Source organism: Panicum virgatum, chromosome 9K (assembly GCF_016808335.1).
Source record: "Panicum virgatum strain AP13 chromosome 9K, P.virgatum_v5, whole genome shotgun sequence".
Taxonomy (NCBI): domain Eukaryota; kingdom Viridiplantae; phylum Streptophyta; class Magnoliopsida; order Poales; family Poaceae; genus Panicum; species Panicum virgatum.
In genome coordinates this window covers 15,219,209-15,238,866 of record NC_053144.1, presented here as the reverse complement: position 1 = coordinate 15,238,866, position 19,658 = coordinate 15,219,209, and the positions used below count along the sequence as shown (strand labels likewise).

The window sequence follows — 19,658 nt, the reverse complement described above, 5'->3', positions numbered from 1 at the left end:
AAAACAGAGTCCCGCAGGGTCCGCGCTGCCGGCCTACCTCAACCAGCCACGTGCCCCCGGTTCGGTGATCCGGCGCCCCCCGGCGGTTTCCCAGCGGAGAGGAAGCAAAGCAAGCGCGAAAAAAAAAAGGAATAAAACCCGGCAATCATTAAGAGTCCGCGGAAATAATCGGGCAAAGAAATGGGAGCCCGCTCCCATAACTGCACGCGGCCCCGCCACCTGTCCCGCCGCCGTGGCCGCCCTCCACGGCTCTGCCTGCCTCCGCCGCCCGCCGCCTCGCGGTATATATACGGGGCGCGGCACCCGCGCCCCCTTCTCCAACCTCGCAAGCTAGCTTCGCCTCCGCTGCTGATGCCTACGCCCGGCGCTCCGCAACCGCCACCTCTCCGCTCCTCTCCCTTTCGGCTTCGGATTCCTTCCCGCGCACGTCCACCCCGATTCGCTCCCGCTCCACCGCCGCCGCGCCGTGAGCGCAGCAGCCCATAAACTAAAGAGCCATTCCGATCGTCGCGCCATGGGCGGCCACAGCAAGAAGCTCATCCACCTCCTCCGCGCCGACCCGGCGCCGGGCTCCGCGCTCTCCTCCCCGCGGTCCTTCTCCTCCTCCAACGACTCCACCGTCTCCGACGACGACGGCTACAACAGCAGCTCCCCCTCCTCCTTCCCGGCCTCCGCCGCGTCCTCGCCGTCGCGCTGCAGCCCGCCCAAGTCGCCCTGGGCGGCGACCACGCACCTCCTCCCGGGCCTCGGCGGCGCCGGTGCCCAAGACGACGCCGCCGCCACCGGGCTCATCGCGTCGCTGGTCAAGGAGCACGGCAAGATCTACTCGCTGGCGGCGGCCGGGGACGTGCTCTACACCGGCACCGACTCGGAGAACGTGCGCGTGTGGCGGGGCCGCCGCGAGCTGGCCGGGTTCCGCGCTGGGAGCGGCCTCGTCAAGGCCATCGTCGTGGCCGCCGACGGCCGCATGTTCACGGGCCACCAGGACGGCAAGGTCCGAGTCTGGCGCGCCGACGACGCCGCCGGCCCCGCTGTGCACCGCCGCGTCGGCTCGCTCCCGCCGCTCGGGGACTACCTGGTCAGCTCCGTCAACCCGTCCAGCTACGTCGCCCTCCAGTCGCCGCGCGGCCGCCGGCGCCGCGCGGTCTGGCTCCGCCACGCAGACGCCGTGTCGTGCCTCAGCCTCGACGAGCCCGCGGGGCTCCTCTACTCGGGGTCCTGGGACCGGACCTTCAAGGTGTGGCGCGTCGCGGACTCGCGCTGCCTCGAGTCCGTGCCCGCGCACGACGACGCCGTCAACACGGTCGCCGCGGCGGGGTTCGGCGGCCTCGTCCTCACCGGCTCCGCCGACGGAACCGTCAAGGTCTGGCGCCGGGAGACGGTCATCGCCGGCGGCGGGGGCGACCGGACGAGGCACGTCCTCGAGAGGGTGCTCCGGGAGGGCGACGGCGCGGTGACCGCGGTGGCCGCGTGCCCCGAGGCCCGCGCCGTGTACGTGGGGACCTCGGACGGGCTGGTCGCGTGCTGGCGGTGGGGCCTCGACGGCGAGCCGAGGCTCGACGGCGTCCTGGCGGGCCACCGGATGGCCGTGATGTGCCTCGCGGTGTCCGGGCGCGTCGTCGCGAGCGGGTCCGCCGACCGGACGCTCTGCGTGTGGCGTCGCGACGACGACGGCGACGGCGGCCGGTGCCGGCACGCCCGCCTCGCCGTGCTCGCCGGGCACACGGGCCCCGTGAAGTGCGTCGCGGTGGCCGCCGACGACGACGAGGGATGCTGCTACGACGGCGAGCGGCGGTTCGTGGTGTACAGCGGCAGCCTGGACGGATCGGTCAAGGTGTGGCGCCTCTCCGAGGACCGCCCGCTGGCCGACGAGCCGGCCGCCCCGCCGATGCCAGCGCTGCTGGAGTCGGAGGCGTGGACTACTCCCCGGCGGGCCGTCGCGCTGGCGCCGCCGCCGCCGGCGCAGGCGGCGTGGGCGCCGTACCAGCAGGCGCCGCCGGAGCTGAAGCGCGTCGCCGCGGCGTGATCGAGCCCACACACGAAGCCGTGGGTGACGACCTCACCCGCGCGCGTGCGACAATGTGCCGCGCACACGTGTGCTGCGGCACGTACAGCACAGTAGAGGCGTGTGTACAGATACGTAGTAGGGATTTTGTTGATGTGCGATGAGATCAAGTGCGCACTGTGTGGTGAGTGACCTGGTTGGAGATGAGATACGGGTAGGTGGTTGGAGAGGCAAGGGGCGGTTGGTCTGACAGGGAGAGGTGTCTGGCCACGTCGAGGTCCGGCTTAATGGACAAGGAAGATTATTGGTTCTCCCTGCGTGATCGGTGTTCTCCGTGTTCCCCTGGCCTCTTCCTCTCGGGTCAGTCATCAGTCATGATGATTTGGCGTGAAGGGGATGGCGCGCAAGCACAAATGGCTGTGGTTACTGCTTAGATTAGATCTTGTGATGAAATCAATGCAGAGATGGTGATGTAGTACTGGCACTTAAACTTCTTGTGAAGTTGTCTGCTTTTCAATACCGGTTCAAGGCACTTCACTCCATGTGTGTTTGACTGCTCGTACATGTAAGGATGGTTAAGGATCTCAAATTTTAAACTACTATACAAATATAGTGCATACACGCGCAAGATTCTCAAGATCTTATACAATTTTGAGCTAAAAATACCTAATGTTCAAGTTGGATAGTTAAGAAGGAAGTACTAGGACCGTGATCCGTCACCACCTCTACGTCGCAGCTGATCCCACTCGCTCGCCCCAAAACTACCGCTGACTCGGATTAGTGCGCCATAATTCGAACTTTCTGCTTGCCGGGAGATTAAGTTATCCTGTTTAAGGATAGCTGCCGAACCGTGATTAAGTAGTAGTAAAAAGTAGGGGCGGCGTATCTGAAGACGGGCGAAAAGGCTACAACAATCTAGATCTTCCCGGCCGGCGACCATCACCGCAGTCCGCAGAGCTGGATGCCGCTCTGGACATCTTCAAGCGTTCGGCAACGCGTTATAAAGGAATGTGTTCGGCAATACGCACTTTTTGCTGCCATGGAGAAACTTAATTAAGCTGCTTGAAACTGAGCTCGAGCGGCATAAGCACGAAGCAGCCGGGGGAGCGTGCATTGACCTGACGCACCTGTCAGAAATTCAGAATGAAGCCGTCGGCCTCAAGAGGCTCGAACACACTACTAGCTCGCTGGCTCATTCATTCATGGCGGCAAAGATACTACTGCTAGTGTGCTGTTCGTATCAAGGTGTGCGGATCCGGCCAAGTTGTGCGCAGGTAGACGAGGACAGGTGCTCCATTGATGATCCGGAACCCAAGCCACAGGTTGGCAAGGCGCCGTCGCTGTCGCGCCGCGCGGCCCGGCCCTCCTGGAACAGGGAAGCCCCGTGTGGCGCCGAGGATTCCCTCTGTAGCACTGCACTGCGACCCTGCGAGTCCGAGTCGGGACTCGAGAGGCGCCGGCCGACGGCACGCGGGCTCGGAGGATTTGCAGTTGCGGCTGGAATGGTTGTTCCGCGCCTGATCGGGCGTCGCGGCGGGCCGCACCCATTCCTTTCAGCGGCTCTGGGCGGTGACACGGATGTACTGACCGATTTGTCAAGTTGTTCATCGGCAAAAACGGGGCGGATATGCACCAGTAGCTGACTGTTATTTTGAGATCCCTCTGAAAAAGATACAATCGGATTTGTTGAAAATGTAAGGTGGAATCGGATTTGTTGAAAATTTAAGGTGGATGTGAGATTTTAGTTTTAGAGTTCAGTTTTTTTATGTTGGATCTATGTATACATCTCATCATGTTGGTGTGTATAAGCAACATATTATGACTTATCTTGAGCAAATTTTAGCTAATTTTGTTAAAAAAATTAATATGCGAAGGAGAGCTTTAAAACTGAGTTTGATGACCTAGGCCACACATATAGCCGTAATGGTTTTCCTTATTCTTAAACATTTTGATTTTAGTCAAACTAATGGTAAAACCGATCCAAATTTTGTTTTTTTTGAAAGGATGATTCAAATTTTGTAAGTGTTAAACCAAATCATTATACATCGTACAATCAGAAACCCTCTACTTGCTTGATGCAATGGGCTCCATGGATTTCCCCGACTCAGTAACTAAAATCTTCATTTTCCGCTAAAAAATGCAATTGCCCCTAAATGAAAACTAAAAGCCCGTCACCAGTGGCTCAAACACTCAGTGGTCGCATGATGGGAAAAATGTAAATTCGGGTGATCGCTCCAAACCCTAGATTCCTCGAGCTATAATAGGGCTCTCCTTTCCCGTATGCCAGTCAGCCCCCGTTCACGACTGGTTTGTTTAGACTGGTTTGTTCATGGCAGTAGTGTTTTCCACTTGTCATTTTGATTCGAAACCCTAAGTGGTTTTGCTTGGCTTTGGTTTTTGTGCCTGGAGGAGTCTCTTGTTTCGTGATGACAAGCACACCTACAGATGACAAGTCCAAAATCCATTCAAGTTTGCCGGGAGAAATGTATGGATGGCAGCGGATCGGGTTCAAGACGGATATTCCAGGTTTTTGGGTTTGCGGGTTTTGGTTCTGATGTTCGTCCGGAGATTTGCGGGTTCAGATACCTGAAAAATTTCGGATTTGAAACGGATTCTTAATCTAACCCGCGGAGCTTCATCGGGCCTCCGAAACAATTAGCCCAATAGAAACCTACTAGAAACCCTAGATATATATATAATCTAAAAATCCCCAGAACCCACCCTCAATCCCTCTTGCCTTGCCTCTCCCTCACCCCGTCGACTCTCAGCCGCCATCCCCTCGCGGCCTGCCCGGCGCCTGCCCCGCACCGACCTGCCGGCGGCTCGCGCTCGCGCGGGCGCCCCCTGCCCCGCCCGCTCGCCGGCTAGCGCGCGCGCCGCCGGCTCGCCGCCCGCCCCGCCCCACCCCGCCGTCGGCTCGCCGCCCACCCGACCTCGCCGCCTGCTCGCGTGGCGCCCCCGCGCGCAGGCCGGCAGGCACCGGACGCAGCCTGCCCCGCATGGCGGAGGGCCCGACCCAGAGGCCGCGCGCTCCCCGCCCTGTTACTCCTTGTTGGCTTGTTGCTAGAACTTGTTGGTAATTTTTTTTTCGGATTTTGGATTATTCGTCGGGTTTTAGGTATCCGTGGGTTTCGATTTTGTGATAAATTGTGACCCGAATTGGAGTTCGGGGCGGGTTCGGGTTTCGGTTTTTGCAATCATTTCTTCATCCGAACCAAACCCGACCCGTTGCCATACTTCGAGAAATGACTCCTCTTTTCCTGGCTACGCTTCAATTCGTTCTTCCTTTTGACTGTTTGTTGATGTTTTGGAGGGGCGTGGGGATGAGTTTGGTGGATTCGTTTCTTCTTCTGAGGAGCAGCCCCTGATGCAGCAGTGATAGTAAAAGAATGACTCTAGATCATGAGGTTCGTGCTTTTAAAAAAAAAGTACAAACCGTGATTACTTTCAAGCACTGTTGAGCTGCATCTTGCTCTTCTTTCCTCATGCAAGCTTTCTTCAGTATTGTTCGTTTCCATGTTCGTGATCGACACCTGGGCTGATTTGCTGTAGAGCTCAGCCCCAACGGACCTAGTGCCTCACCGAGCACCGATAAACTCTTCAGAATCGTTTTATAAAAAAACAGAGAACAGATGATCAGATGGTGGCATTTACCAACTCCAATCTGACATGGAATAACTTGCCAAAAACATGCAGTCATGCACTGCAGCCGGTTCCAAAGTAGCCAAAACCCTCTAAAAAATTAGTGAACAGAGTAAAATCAGCGGTATGTCATATTTGATACAACCAAGAGCGGAAATCCGGACCAGCCTTGCCGCTGAGGCACAACGCGAATGGCAATTGACAGTGACACAGCGCAAAGATGAGCATTCATATACTCTCCAATACTTAATGTTGCATTGACATATTGAATGTGTAGCAAAACTGAGGGATTTTGACAAACAGAAGCAGTCTTAAGTACACATTGAAGAACCGATGCGCCGACTCGACCCAGAAACATGTATAATTAAGGAAAGAACATCGCGTTCACTTCTATACAGAGGGCATACACATACACAGATACACATAACCCCAAAAGGCCTAACACAAGTCAGCTTGCAAAATTCAATGAAATGAATGGAATACATAGCTATTGCGCTGCCAAGTAACTCATGGCACTGTACTTGCATCTAAAAGCTAGCGAGGATCTCTTTCATTTCAGCGACCGACATGATGGGCTCATTCCCATAGATCCGTGATACCATCTGTACAAAGCTCTCGTACTTGTCCAAAAATTCTTTCTGCAGATGTGGAGAAGATTATGTAAATTCAGCTTCAAGGGTTGGTGCCAATACTGAACAAAACATACTAATAGGATTGGTTAGGCAGCTTACCTTGCACTTGTCCCACAACGAAGGAAACAACTCATCAGAGGTCAGTGTCTTCTGTAACCTCCTATACATGGCGCCAATTGACTTGTCAATCTGCACAATGTTGCAGTTGTGTGAATTCGCATGGCCTCTTGAATAAAAAAGATATACGGCATTGAACTGTTATCAATGATACGAAATAAAAGATGATAAGTCTGAAACACTACAAAGAAATAAGTTCAAACCACATAAGAAAAGTTGAATTCAGCTGAGTGCCAAGTAAAACTGTATTATTGGTTTTTAAACACATGAGAATCTGACTGTATTATATGGTTGCTTGGTTGAAAACTCTGAAATGCAGCTGAATCATGGAACAGTTCCTGTTTACTTACCCCAGATAAACTGGATTTCAGAACCCTCCTTAGATCAGTTTTCGATAACCCAAGCTGAAATGGGATCTGAGAATTTCAGGAAAGAAAAGTTAGACAACTAGAAAAAAAGGAACATTCAAAGTTCATTTATTTTCACCTCCCAAAAGTTAAGTACATGCAAACAATTAGAATGTGTAGCAGAGGGCTGACCCACTCAAAATCCCTCAGTTTTGTATTTGTATGGGGAGAAATTACAATTGCAATGTAAAGTAGGGGCAAGTGGTGTATGTCAATTCTTCAACTTTAATAAAGTTAGCTCACCTCCTCAGCAGCAATGGTGTATGTCAATTCTTCAACTTTACGATTGAACTGAAACAATCTTTCAAATTGCTGCCAAAGGTCCAAAAGAAAATCTTAGATTTGTCATGGCAAATACATCATACCCACAGCAAGTAGAATTTGAGTAGATTTACACACAAGGTAGATGAGGGAGCTGATATGGCGAGTGCATGCTAGTTCGTATGATTCACTGGCTTGATGATAGAATTTTGCAAGAGTTGGCACAACATTAGCCAAGTCATAAAGACTGCATCAAACAATAATATATTTGTTAGTTTTGTAGACCCACCAATGTATTAAAGAATGACAAGGCGAGCATCCATATAAGTGAAAGATTACATGCTCAATTATAAGATGAGCCCAGATTCAAGAAAGATGAAGAAACATAACCTGTTCTGGAAAGCAGCATAATTCTCTATCAGTACAATATCTGCAGTTTTAGGATCGCTCTGTGCAATTTTCTCCAAAGTTGCAAACATTGTGCTAACCTATTCATAATACCAACAGCACCTTAGTTAAATTGTGAAAATTAAAGCACTCAAGTTACAAAATAATGTAAGCAAATACAGAAATGAAGTAAAATAGAAATATTGCATCAAAGCAAACTCCTAGGAGTAACTCCTTTACAATTTACTCTAAATTAACTTATGCAGCAACACATTATGCCATGTAATCTCTAAAATTAAACTCATGGCATAATGTGCTGCTGCATAATATAACTCCCATGAGTTTAGGATATAAAAAACTACTATACACCATTTCATTCGATGGAAGATGTAAAAACTGTGTATATTTTGAGAGGGTAATCTTTTCACTAAAGATACCATTCAGTGGGCACATTTAAAACTATGAATTCAAGGTTGATCGGCAAGTAAACATTACTACAACAACCTGCAGCATAGTATATGCCATGTGCAGTACTAATTTGAAATTTATGATCCAATTTTGTAACATATGTAATACCACGAATGTAAAGAAGTGCAAGATTGGAAAGCAATGAAACTCACTAGCTTTGTGTATGCTTTATCAATTAAATCTCTGGACTGCCCTTGAATATACTGTTCCATCCGTGATGCAAGGACAGCAAATCTAAAAATGAAACACATAACAGTCAGATCTTGGTGTATGCTTACAACTTCTGAAGGGATTCTCAAGACAAATACTAGTCACATATACCCATCAATAAGCATACTTTTCCAGAATGATCTTGTTATCTTTTAGCAGAATTTTATCATAATCACCAGTCCAAGAATGAGAACACTGGAGGCCTGTTGCTTATTGCCAGTTTTTATATTTTTGAGTAAGAGTTGAGCTTAGGCAAAACATATGTGAGAACCCGTTGCATCATGTCGAGTTCATTTGCTGTTGTTTATGCAGAGAATGCAATACTAGCATAGTCACAAAGTTCCTGGGTCAACTGGGCCGAGGAACGGGGTCGAGGGTCGAGGGTCGTCACTTTATAAAATTATGGTACGAAGGGGGTATACATCTATGGAACGATAAATTATTATGTGGGACGCGACCCTGATTCATCGGGGTCGATATCTTCGGGTCGATAAAGACAAAAACTATATATATGCTACTAATGAAGAAACTAATCTGCACAAGCATATAAGAAACATATAAAAGAGTATATTTAGACCATGCTACACGTACTCAGCTCATTGTCTAACAAAAACCATACCAATCCACTGTCCTTAACCTCCTTATCCCAATTAAATCTGCTAGCAATGGGACTGCGACCCCTTTCAAACCGGGACACGATCCAACCTTGAATGGGACGCTGACCCACTTCGACCCCGACCCTTGAATCGGAACGACGTTCCCGGGTCGAGGGACGAGGCATCGACCCCGAATCCTGTGACTATGTGCAATAGTATAGGGTTATAGGCTATGCTTTACCACATATAAATAGGATTTTTGCCAATTTCCAACAGAAATGTTTTAACATGTATGTTCCTATGAAGAATATGTGCCATTATGTATTTTTAAAATCCAAAATATTTAGAATTTTTTATCATTCTAAGTGCAATTGAATTAATTATTAATAAATAACCATGCAAGACAAGCATTTAGTAACACAAATACACAAAAGGGGAGACAACACACATCGAATGTTTTGTCAGCATCTCTGTATCGAAATATACACAGTTACTCTGTTTTTATAGGGCGTATTAGGATATGAAAATATCAAACTTCATAAATGTTGAACAGCAATTAGTCAAATTATGCATGCTTAGTTTACGCAAGTTATATCAATAGACTGCGACACTGATTGTAGTAATCAATGATATTGTAAGAGAAATTGATGTTCAAAGACTCAAAGTACACTTCGACATTTCCAACTCCTAATATGCTGTATAAAAATAAAGGAGGGGGGTTATCCCGTGCAATTACCTTGGAATGTAGGCCAGAATTCCGGTTTGTCGAACATTTCTTTCATTGCGCTCAATTTGATGGCATGCTTCATCAATAAACTGAAAAGAGAGAAGAAATAAATGCATAAACAAAAACAAGCAGTGGACAGAAAGACAGCCTGTACTGAATAGCTAGAGTGGTATAGGATCAGCGAGGGCACTAACCCGACTGAACTGTACTGATATTCTTGATTCCAAGTCATCAAGTAGTTTGCGAACAAATCCTGCAGCATCAGCTTTCTGTCCAGAAAGGTAGCGCTCTGTGATCCCATGCATGGAGATGCAGCGCAAGGGATCGATTTTGTATGCCCAATCTACAACTGCGTAGAAGTCTTCCTGCAATAGAAAGGAGAAAATATTTCACTATCATTCAAAGGAAGCTGCAATACTTCACTACAAATCTAGCAGTGAAGGAAGCCCAATCTACAAAGTACTTCATTGTGCCTCATCAAAAAAAGTTTCTTTTTTCTTCTTTCCACCAGGGTGTAAGAGTGAGGGTTACAGTGTTCTATAACATGGAATTTACCTGGATTCCATCGAGTAGTTCTTGAAGAGCTTCGTTTAATGTACCCAGTTCAGCAGATGTACTATCTGGAGATAGGATAATATCGCACATAAGAAACGGAGCGATGACATTACATACATGGCACACATGCATCACATAAGAAACGGAGCATTAGCACTACACCCGTAAAATGCAAAATTTGTCATTACAAGAAAAGGTACCAGGTTTAAGATCATTGCCATCTGGATCCATAAGACCTAGATCGTCATCTGCGTCATTTCCTCCAGATTTGCTCTTATTAACATTAGGAGAACCAGCTGGAACAAGTGCTGGTACTTCAAAGCACATAAAATGTGCAAAAAAGGAACTCTGTAAATGTATTAGCTATTAATTTGTCTATCAAGTAAAACAAATGGTCATGGAGCTGCATTTAATTGAAAAAAACGAGTAACCTCATCCACAAGAAGTGGGATAAATATTGTGAGCATCTTTGAGTATGCATCCGATACTGTTGAAGTATCAGCACTGCTTCCGTTGTGACCAGAGCCATTTGAACCTTCAAGCCACACAGCAGGATTCTTGGGTGCTTTTGTACTTGCACGAAGTTCATTGGCAAATTCACGTGCCTGAATCAAATTAAAGAAAGTAAATTCTAAACTTGCGGGTCCTTTAAAATTGAATAAAGAAGGTAAATAAATTGTAAAACAATACTAGCCTTTAATAGGAGACTTAAAACAAAATAAATTATGAGTTCTTATATGTGAGATGAAAACAATGATCACATCTGAAATAGATAAACAGCATGAAGTGAAGTGGCACGGCTATTAAAGAAAAAGCATTCAATATCCATATCTGACCTCTCGACGTAGTAGTAAATTAAGGGAATGACAGTATGCCTTCCTTAAGGGGCCTAAGCAGCTCTTGTCCAGACTCTGCAGTAAAATAGCAGCAAGGAATGGTAAATATGGCACTGGAGTAAAATATGTAGTATGAGGCAGATCCCATGGCAAGATTGAGACAATTATTACCTTTAAGTGTTGCAGAAGCCGGGCATATGTCCTGCACTTATACCTAAGGTCAGCGTGATCAGGACGCTTCAATTGTCCTCGCTACTTTCAGTTCAAAGTGGACTCTGTAAGTCATCTTGCTTTATAAAATGGAAAAGGAAATATTTACTTTGAAAACAGAGCTATGAAGAAACCTGTGAAAAGTAGCTTTTGTCGCTTATCATGAAGTCTACCAAGCTGGAGAAGTAGTTCCGCAAAAACTCTGATGCTCGTCGAACAAAAGTTGTTTTCAGTTTCTCCAGTTCTGCTTTTTTCTCTCTAACCTGAAAGGATTTTTATAGTAAAGTATTTTATCCGAGATGCACAGATCTCAACATTAACTTTCACAAAGGAAAATTTAAATAAGGTTTGTTAAGGAAACAGTGATACGCATCATTGGCTATATGAAATCCAACATTTTATGATAGCTCTGCAAACTTGTTCCTTAAACAATACAGGTAAATGCCTTTACAAAGAAGATTTTATTCAATGTTCACAGTGCTACAACTCTAATGTTAACAGCTTAACATGATCAGTTCAATGCATGTGGCCTGGCACCAGTCAATTGTAACTAATATTAGCAAATGAGAATGATGGGGATAGCTTACAGCACGCATGTTGACATAGCATGGGTCCAGATTTGGAACTTCAAGGCTGCGGATGGCCCCTGTCAACCATTCACATGCCTCAACATTTTTCAGCATCCTTGACTCTTCAAATGAGCCTCCAGTTAATGATGCTGCAAACTGCATTGAATATAAACAAAACAAATAAACAAATATTACATATGAACTTTAGGTAGATGAACATTATTCTTCTCTGCACCATACCTCCTGTGGAATCCGTAGACGTTCAAGCAATTTATCTAGCTCTTCCATAAGTGCTTTGTTATTTACAGACTGCATCTCCAAACCGTTATTACGTGATTCAATCTGCAAAATAACATAGTATATATGACTCAGTTAAGTGAAGTTTTTTCCTATCAGCATCTAGAAGAATATGTTTGTTCTGGTAACAATTGACCAAGGATCCAGGACCCACAAAACAAACATGAGATATTTATTTCAGAATGGCAAATCTAGGAGACAGGGACAAGGGCAAAGGTAGAATCCTACCAAAATTCTGAAATGATTATAACTAGGAAGTAGAGTTCAAGATCTTCAGGCTCAAGGCGAGTGTTACATCCAGCTAGATGTTGTTAAAAGGGTCAGACCGGGGGGGGGGGGGGGGGGGGGGCTAGAATTCTGAACGCATGACTCAAATAAACAGCATGCTACATAGGATAACTGCAGTCAAACACAGTAGCATACATATGTGAAGCATGGTGCAGGTGATATGATCCTTGAGTTTTGAAGAGCAGGTAATGGGTTTGATCTCTAGAGATGCAGAAGAATATTTTCAACTAATATCTATTTTCCACTGCCAAAGGATGCTAGCCCGGTTGGTTAGTCACTCCGGCGGCACCCCTCAGGTCCTGAGTTCGACTCCCCGTGGGAGCGAATTTCAGGCTGAGGGTAAAAAAATTCCCTCGCTGGCCCCGTGTGCCAAAGCACTGGTTGTGAGACGACCCAGGTCGGCCTGAGGACCCTTACATGGCCCAGGCAGGTAGTTCCCAGGGGTTACGTCTCCCAGTGTCAGGGCGGGGCCAGGGTTCGGGGATTTTCTCGGTCGGGGAAGCCGAGGCTTCTTCTTAAGCTAATACCGGTGGGGCGGTCTTTCCCCACCCGGCCGAGTTTTTTAATATCTATTTTCCACTGTTCCACTGTTTTTCCCTTATTAGTATACTTCTAAGTTCCTGTATCTAATTGATAAACCCGTGATCCTGTTTTTTCCAGGTCCAAACTGAGTAGTTTCTCTGGTTTTCAACTTTTAGCTATGCTTCTAACAAGTAAATCAAATAAAGTAGGTATCTAATTGACGGAACTCCCAAACATACCGACGCAATATCTTCTCTCATATGCCTAAGCTTCAGGTTGAAAATCCGTAGCCACTCATCCATATCATCTACAGTGGCACTAGCAGCATCCAGACCCTGCAAGACCTGAAAATTCAAGCAACTAGATCAGTCGATGAAATAAACTTCCACACCAGAAACATCGACAATTATCACTCCACCGTAAGAGTGAGAGGCAGAATGGCAATCAGATGCGGTGGTATATCATTATTTGTGAACAAAACTTTAATAATACATCACAAAGAAACATGGAAGCAATACCTCCTCAATTAAAGGCTCACTTTCCAGTAATTGATACACATTTGCTGCTTCCAAAGCCACAAGCTCCTGCTTCAATCTCTCAGAGAACGCATCTGCTTCACCTATACCCATAACATACCTGCATTATTTAAACTAGTAAGATTGTAGCACCACCAAAATCATTTCAGTAGTAGTAAGGTTGAAAGCGGGTGATATGCAGACTAAATGAGTAAATGACTAATCATGCATGGGAAGATTGGAAGGGCAGACCGATTGTTGGAGTGCGATATTTTCTACTCTCTCCACCCCACTATATAACACGTAACCACTGTTTTGTCAAGTCCTAAAATACAAGGCGCCTCCTCTTTGGTTCCCATTCACATGCATGAGTATTGGGTACATGCAAGCACTTTTAAGGCTCCTACCACTAGCATGCAAGCATTACTGCACCTTTCTCTCTCTGTCAAGTAGTACTAGGCTCCACATTAAATATCTTTCTTGGTCTTTGTGCAAAGGGAGTTGCGCCTTGTATATTGGGATGGAGTATGAGTCTGGTATTCTTGTGTACATAATGGTATAGTGAAAGTTATCGAGGTTGTAGACCATGAGCACGAGTTGATTGGGGCATGGGGCAGCATGAGCTACTAAATCTCTATGTTTCAACTGGTGTAACATGGTAGACACAGACCAAGTCTTAGTTTTAATTCAATGGAACTAGGGTGAGCTACTTGCATTCTAAAAAACATAGTTGATGCAAACTTCAAAAACTCTAGATTTAATTACTAGAATGATACTGATTGCTGCTAAAAGAATTAATACAATAAACAGCTGGGACTGCAGTTTTGGAGTATTTTTGCAATAATCAGGGGTAAATCATCATATAAGATGCATGTACTTACGTGTCAAGAAGTGCCTCCATGTCTTCTTCCTCCTCCTTTGCTTGGGACACCAGATCATTTTCAACGGTTACTGTTACTTTCCTCTCGGTTTGAGTAGCAACTGATGTTTCTTGTCCATCTTGGGTACTCACTTGATTATCTATGGTCAATGTGTTTTCCTGAAAAGGGTTCATTAGAAAAAACATCCATACAGCATCACAGCAAGATATGAATGGAGCATATCAAGCAAAACCATCATTATGTAGAGTTATGCATTACAGAAATAAGAAAGTTGCCTTGACTAGTACTCCTTCCTTATCTTTATGTAGGGTATTATGATTTGAAAAGGTCAAACTTTAACTTTATATCTTCTCCATTTTCTTTAACTTCTCCAGCCACAAAATTCTGTTAGATATATACAGTCTTCAAACATGTTAGAATATATGTGCTGTATGCGTGATGGGCCCACACCCAGGCCCATGGTCGGCTCCCTGCCGTGCCTAGAAGATTAGGATAGGCATGTTATCCCTTGATTGGTTCTGATTCTATAAATCTCTCTCAGGGCTGCCTATATATGTACATGTATTGTATACCCTTACCCTAATCAATCTATTATTCCACGCAATCTCAATTGCTTTCAAAACGTAACTTTGATCAGTAATACCTATTATTTATTTACATAACATACAATAATATGCAATTTTGAAACTGGTTTTCAAGAAAAATCTACTCATATCATTTTCCAAATAAGTGAACAACGATCTCATCCTTCCAGAAGATAAACCAAAATGATTTTGAAAATTCTCGCCAACATTTTGGTTTTCACCAGATGTCCCAATCAATAAAAATGATTAGTGATGTATGAACTACCTTGCAGAAGCTAAATTTAATCTTGATCATAAAGTATAATAGATAAACAGTTTGGGTCAAATTAGTTCTATTAAATCACTAAAGGATAATATTGGTGTCCTATTCCTATATATTTGAAAGCAATGAAAGAGAGATCAGGTACAAACAAACACCGCTCGCAATAGATGGAAAAAGTTTTAACATGCACCTTTGCCCAAAGAGCTAGCTCCACAATATCAATTCCGACAACTTTCGGAAGATAACTAAGTATCTCCTTGCACATGTTCAGGATACAGAAAAGCAGACGATTTCTGCAAAACATATAGCAAAGAATGACAGGTAAAGAAGAGGGGACAAAGAAAATGGATAAAAAATGAAGTATAGCAGAGTCTACTACTATCACAGAGCAAACTTTCTAGGCAACAACCTGTCATCAATATTACGCATTGTCCATTGTGGCGGCGCTACACTTTGACTCCTAAGATTATCAAATCCCTGCAGTTGAAGCATAAAGAGTTAGTAATGGATATAACCAATGGTTTCTTCCAATAAACCACAAGAAGCAGTGCGAAATAGATTAAAGTACAATAGTACGTACCAGAACAAATGTACAACCACTGGGATCATTGGAAATAACCTCAACCTTTGTTAGATGTTTCAGTTTGTAAAGTTTGGCTGGCTGAAATGAAAAAGGAGAAGGTTCAGATCTAACAGCAGACTAAGAAGTAACCTTCACCAGGAAAAGATAAACTAGTATATTTTTTTTCTATTGATGCAGGGGTATTACAAATTTACAATACACAACACCAGCTGAACGTAATGTTCATGCATTCATATGATGAGTGATAGAAACAACAGAAGAAAGGCAAGTTTATTTAACTATGTATGCAATGAAAATACACAATGACCAAACAGTGTTCCATCTTTCAACAACAGCATATATACCCTAATGAGACCTTAAGGCACTGATGAACAAGATAACCTATTCCTGTCATGTACTGGACAGCTATTAGCTAGAAAGATTGTCAATGCAGAAAACAAACCTCAAGCACTGCCCCAGATGAATACTTTAATACTCGGAGGAAAGCTTTGTTTGCCTCGCCTCTTGAAGATTGTTTAACTGCACAAAGTTAGTATTGTTCAGCAGATGTTGCAAGCATATCTTTTATTAACAAAGTTAATACATTATGTTTCCAAGCATATAATGGCATATATTTATTTTTAGATTCTAATCATATGCCATTCAAGCTATAGCTTCAGTTTCAAAAGGCAATGCCTAGCTCCACCGAGGCACTAGGTGGAGCACCTAGGCATTTTGTCTAGGCGTTTTTTCCATCTAAAGCATTTGATTTATATATGAATGTGGGAGAAATAAAGATGGTAGATGATGAAATACTGTTGTAGAACTCATGGGTGGATTATAATGATAAATTCTCTGTTTTGATATGCCAAAGTTCCCCACTTAACAAGTTAACATGACATTACCCTATCCATCAAGAAGATACAATCGCCTAGGCACACCTAGGCACTAGGCACACCTTGACTGCCTGCCTAGCACCTAGCACTTTCTGAAACAATTAGCTACCAAACAGAAATATTAGCGAATCTTCACAGGCCACGGCTAGTAAATCCAAAGTAAACGAGGTCGTGTTGAGGGCAGATGTAATGACTGCGGTAAAATCAGGGATTATCTTCAAGAGCAAACTCGCTTCAATTGGAATCTGGCCCTACATTGTCAGGCTCCATCTATTTGGAAAAAAAAAATCAGTGTTATTGCAATCCTCAAAGCGACCACTTTCTGCTCATACCCACAAAGAAATTGTTTGAGACAACAGTAAGCTACGGCAGTTATATTATGACCCTGTTAAGCAACGCCTGTGTTGGCTTGGATACGACCAAGTCCAGATGGAGGCAGCCAGCATTACAAAACTATGCTATGAGACAAAGAAATTATGTCACGATCTGGATTGTGAAGCTACCGTGTCAATTAACCTGCTTCCAGGGGACAAAACATAATTGCCTCCAAACACATTTCCCTTTAAGCAGGTCATGCTAGGCTGTCTCATAACGTCACCAATCTCAGTACGTAAACTGGGGCGTTAGATCATCACCTCCGGCCAACTTTGGCGGCTCCAGCTAACTTCAGTTCGCAAGGGCATATCAAGCAGCGCCAGCACATCATCCAATCAGCTTCAGCAGGTAGCGCTTGGTCCTCTTTTTTGCCCCTTATTTGTTGCAGTGGGTCAAAGTGCAAGGTTTGTGTTCTCTCGTCTGCATTTCTTGGTCTGGAGCTTTCAATTGCAACAGCTAATAGGCAAGTTCTGTGCGCTTAAACTATGCAGGGTGGATGCGAATTCTAAATGTAGGCTACTTCCAATTCCAGTGGAAGGAGCGATCAGCTCAATTTATATGACAATTGCTTGTCCTAGTGTGCACAAAGTAGCAGGAGCGACCAGCTCAATTTATTTCAAAAATTGTTTGGAATGCCGGTGGCACAAGTAAAAAATCTAGCGAATTTCGTGATTTACAGCTAGTAGCATCAGTTAAGCAAAACGGATCTCGTCAAGCCATCGGCGAGTGCACAAAGCATAACGATCCAGAGCAGCCCCTAGTCGACTGGTGGGTTCCAAGCTGCCCCCAGATCACGACCGTCAGGGCAAGCAAGAGCCGCAAAAGGAGGAGATGAAGCGGCACAACACAAGCTCCGCAACATCCTCTCCGAGCCGCCTAATCCGCTCCGAGCTACCCGATTCAGTGCTCGGGCACAGCGCAGCGCAGCATCCAAAACGAAGCAGGAACAGAAGCAGGAACGGGGCGGGGGCACCGACCGGTGAGCGCGAGGACGCGGGGCTTGGCGAGCCTGCCGAGCTTCTCGAAGATGCCGCGGCCCTTGGCGACGCGGATGGAGAAGGCGACCTCCTCGCCGCGCGCGCCCGACGCCGCCACGGCGGCCGCGCACGCGCGCCGCAGCTCCGCGTCGTCCGCGCTCGACTTGGCCATGGCCGCGCCCCGGGTCGAGCTCCTCCTCCTCCTCCTCCCCCGCTGGCCGGGCCCCGGGCTTCCCCGCCGATCTGAGGAGGGAGGGAGGGCACGCGCGTGACGCGGTGGAGGGGGGGGGACAGGTTGGTGGTGGGGGCGTGACGGTGGCGTCGCGTCGGCTAGGCTCAGGGGGGAAGACGGGGACGGAGGGGAGGAGGATTAATCCGTCAAATCATTTTCTTTTCTTCGTGTACAGTGGTTGCGTGGTAGGGTAACTGTGCTGGCTGCTGGGGTTTTCACTTTTCACCGGCGCGGTGGGAGAAGGGGAGGGAGGAGAGCGCGGGCGGGCCGGGGGGTCGGACCTGGGCTCGGTCTGCTTGACTTGGTGGGACCTGCGGTGGAACCGGGCGCGACTCGCGTGTCGCTCCTTTGTCGCGTGCGACTCCGCCGGGCCTGAAAAGAGGCGGTTTCTCTCTGAAATCGTTTTTGGCAAGGAGATGCATGCAGTCAGCCGCGCATGTTTTGGTGTTTTGCCATGCGTAATAATTTATATAGAGGAGTGAGAGAGAGAGGTGGAGTGAGAGCCTGAGAGGAATAGAGGAACGAGGCAAGTTTGAATATAGAGGATAGTAGATGCAATATATCTCTAGGAAACAATCTTTTTCCTAGGAAAAGATTCAATATTTCTCTAGAAAACGAGTTAGATTCCTAGAGAAATCGACATTTCTCTACATAACAAATCCTAAGAAAACAGTTTTTCCCTAGGAAACTTCAAAGAACCCTAGGAAAACGGGTGGATTCCAGTAGTGAATGAATCAAGAAAGATTAGATAAGGCTATCTCCAACCATTCCCCCATCCAACTCCCCCCAAACGTACTATTTACTATATTTTACTATCTCCCTCTAAAAGATTCCTCCCCCTATAACTCCTTCTCTCCAACCATTCCCCCCATATCTATTCCCTCTATATACTAACACTCATTAACTAACTATTTATTTATCATTTTTGAATTTAAAAAAAATCATACAATATTTGTACTATCATAATACATATTATCATCATGTTACGAGGCTCAAACGAGATTAATATCATGAAAAAACAGTGTGATTAGAGATATAGGGGGAGTTGAAACTCACTCTATATATGGAGGGAGTTTCAACTCCCCCCATATACATGGAGAGCTGTGGGGGGAGCCGTTGGACCGCTCGCTCCCCCTAAAGCCCCCCCTACGTAGGGTGGGGGCGCTTTACAGGGCCCCGTTGGAGGAAGCCTAAGAACCAGGGAAAAAGGGAGAGGAGATGTACCTCATAAGCTAGCAATCAAACGGATCTCACATGGGTCTTAGATAGGATCCCATAAATGGTAGAGCCCTCTTCGAACATTTTTTTTTGTTCCCTATTAATCCCAAGTACTAATGCATAATTTAAATGTTTTGGAGAATGGGTAGGCGCCAGATGCGCAATGCACTTGCATCCAATAGATAAAATTAGTTTAGAATTTACATGCGGCGTGTGTTGAAGAATATTACATTTTCATGGATATGTTCTCTCTCATGTTGGTGGTGGTGCGCACACACATACACCTGCCTGCCTATACTCGGCCAAAGCAAGAAATAAAATGCCCGATATTGCTACTTAATTTCGTCTACCTACCCTAAACTATAGAACGATCCATCACCACACGTCTAAGGTATGAAAACGATCGACACGGCACCATCATCCCAGC

General features: G+C 46.1%; 2 protein-coding genes across 2 annotated transcripts; one reads left to right on the top strand and one right to left on the bottom strand.

Annotated features, from left to right (window-relative positions):
* Positions 1 to 173: 173 nt before the first annotated feature.
* LOC120650331 (protein JINGUBANG-like) lies at positions 174 to 2,642 on the top strand. Its single transcript, XM_039927429.1, has one exon. The coding sequence runs from the start codon at positions 515 to 517 to the stop codon at positions 2,024 to 2,026; it is 1,512 nt and encodes a 503-aa protein (XP_039783363.1). The 5' UTR covers positions 174 to 514; the 3' UTR covers positions 2,027 to 2,642.
* Positions 2,643 to 5,866: 3,224 nt separating this feature from the next.
* LOC120650330 (exocyst complex component SEC3A-like) lies at positions 5,867 to 18,161 on the bottom strand. The gene is made up of 25 exons (XM_039927428.1): positions 17,782 to 18,161; positions 15,997 to 16,073; positions 15,552 to 15,632; positions 15,381 to 15,448; positions 15,162 to 15,264; positions 14,126 to 14,283; positions 13,248 to 13,365; positions 12,969 to 13,073; positions 11,863 to 11,964; positions 11,641 to 11,778; positions 11,188 to 11,316; positions 11,015 to 11,095; positions 10,844 to 10,918; positions 10,439 to 10,612; positions 10,208 to 10,355; positions 10,008 to 10,072; positions 9,647 to 9,817; positions 9,462 to 9,541; positions 8,072 to 8,153; positions 7,455 to 7,552; positions 7,203 to 7,311; positions 7,047 to 7,115; positions 6,747 to 6,812; positions 6,379 to 6,468; positions 5,867 to 6,285 (listed from the first exon to the last, which is right to left on the bottom strand). The coding sequence occupies exons 1-25, from the start codon at positions 17,951 to 17,953 to the stop codon at positions 6,175 to 6,177; spliced, it is 2,670 nt and encodes an 889-aa protein (XP_039783362.1). The 5' UTR covers positions 17,954 to 18,161; the 3' UTR covers positions 5,867 to 6,174.
* Positions 18,162 to 19,658: the final 1,497 nt, after the last annotated feature.

Bases quoted from the DNA above. Each gene is read 5' to 3' on its own strand.
- LOC120650331 (XM_039927429.1), top strand. From the start codon at position 515: ATGGGCGGCCACAGCAAGAAGCTCATCCACCTCCTCCGCGCCGACCCG.
- LOC120650330 (XM_039927428.1), bottom strand. From the start codon at position 17,953: ATGGCCAAGTCGAGCGCGGACGACGCGGAGCTGCGGCGCGCGTGCGCG. The intron at 15,633-15,996 runs GTTTGTTTTCTG...TTTTCATTTCAG, and splicing joins CATCTGGGGCAGTGCTTGAG to CCAGCCAAACTTTACAAACT. The intron at 6,469-6,746 runs GTAAGTAAACAG...AACATTGTGCAG, and splicing joins TGAAATCCAGTTTATCTGGG to ATTGACAAGTCAATTGGCGC.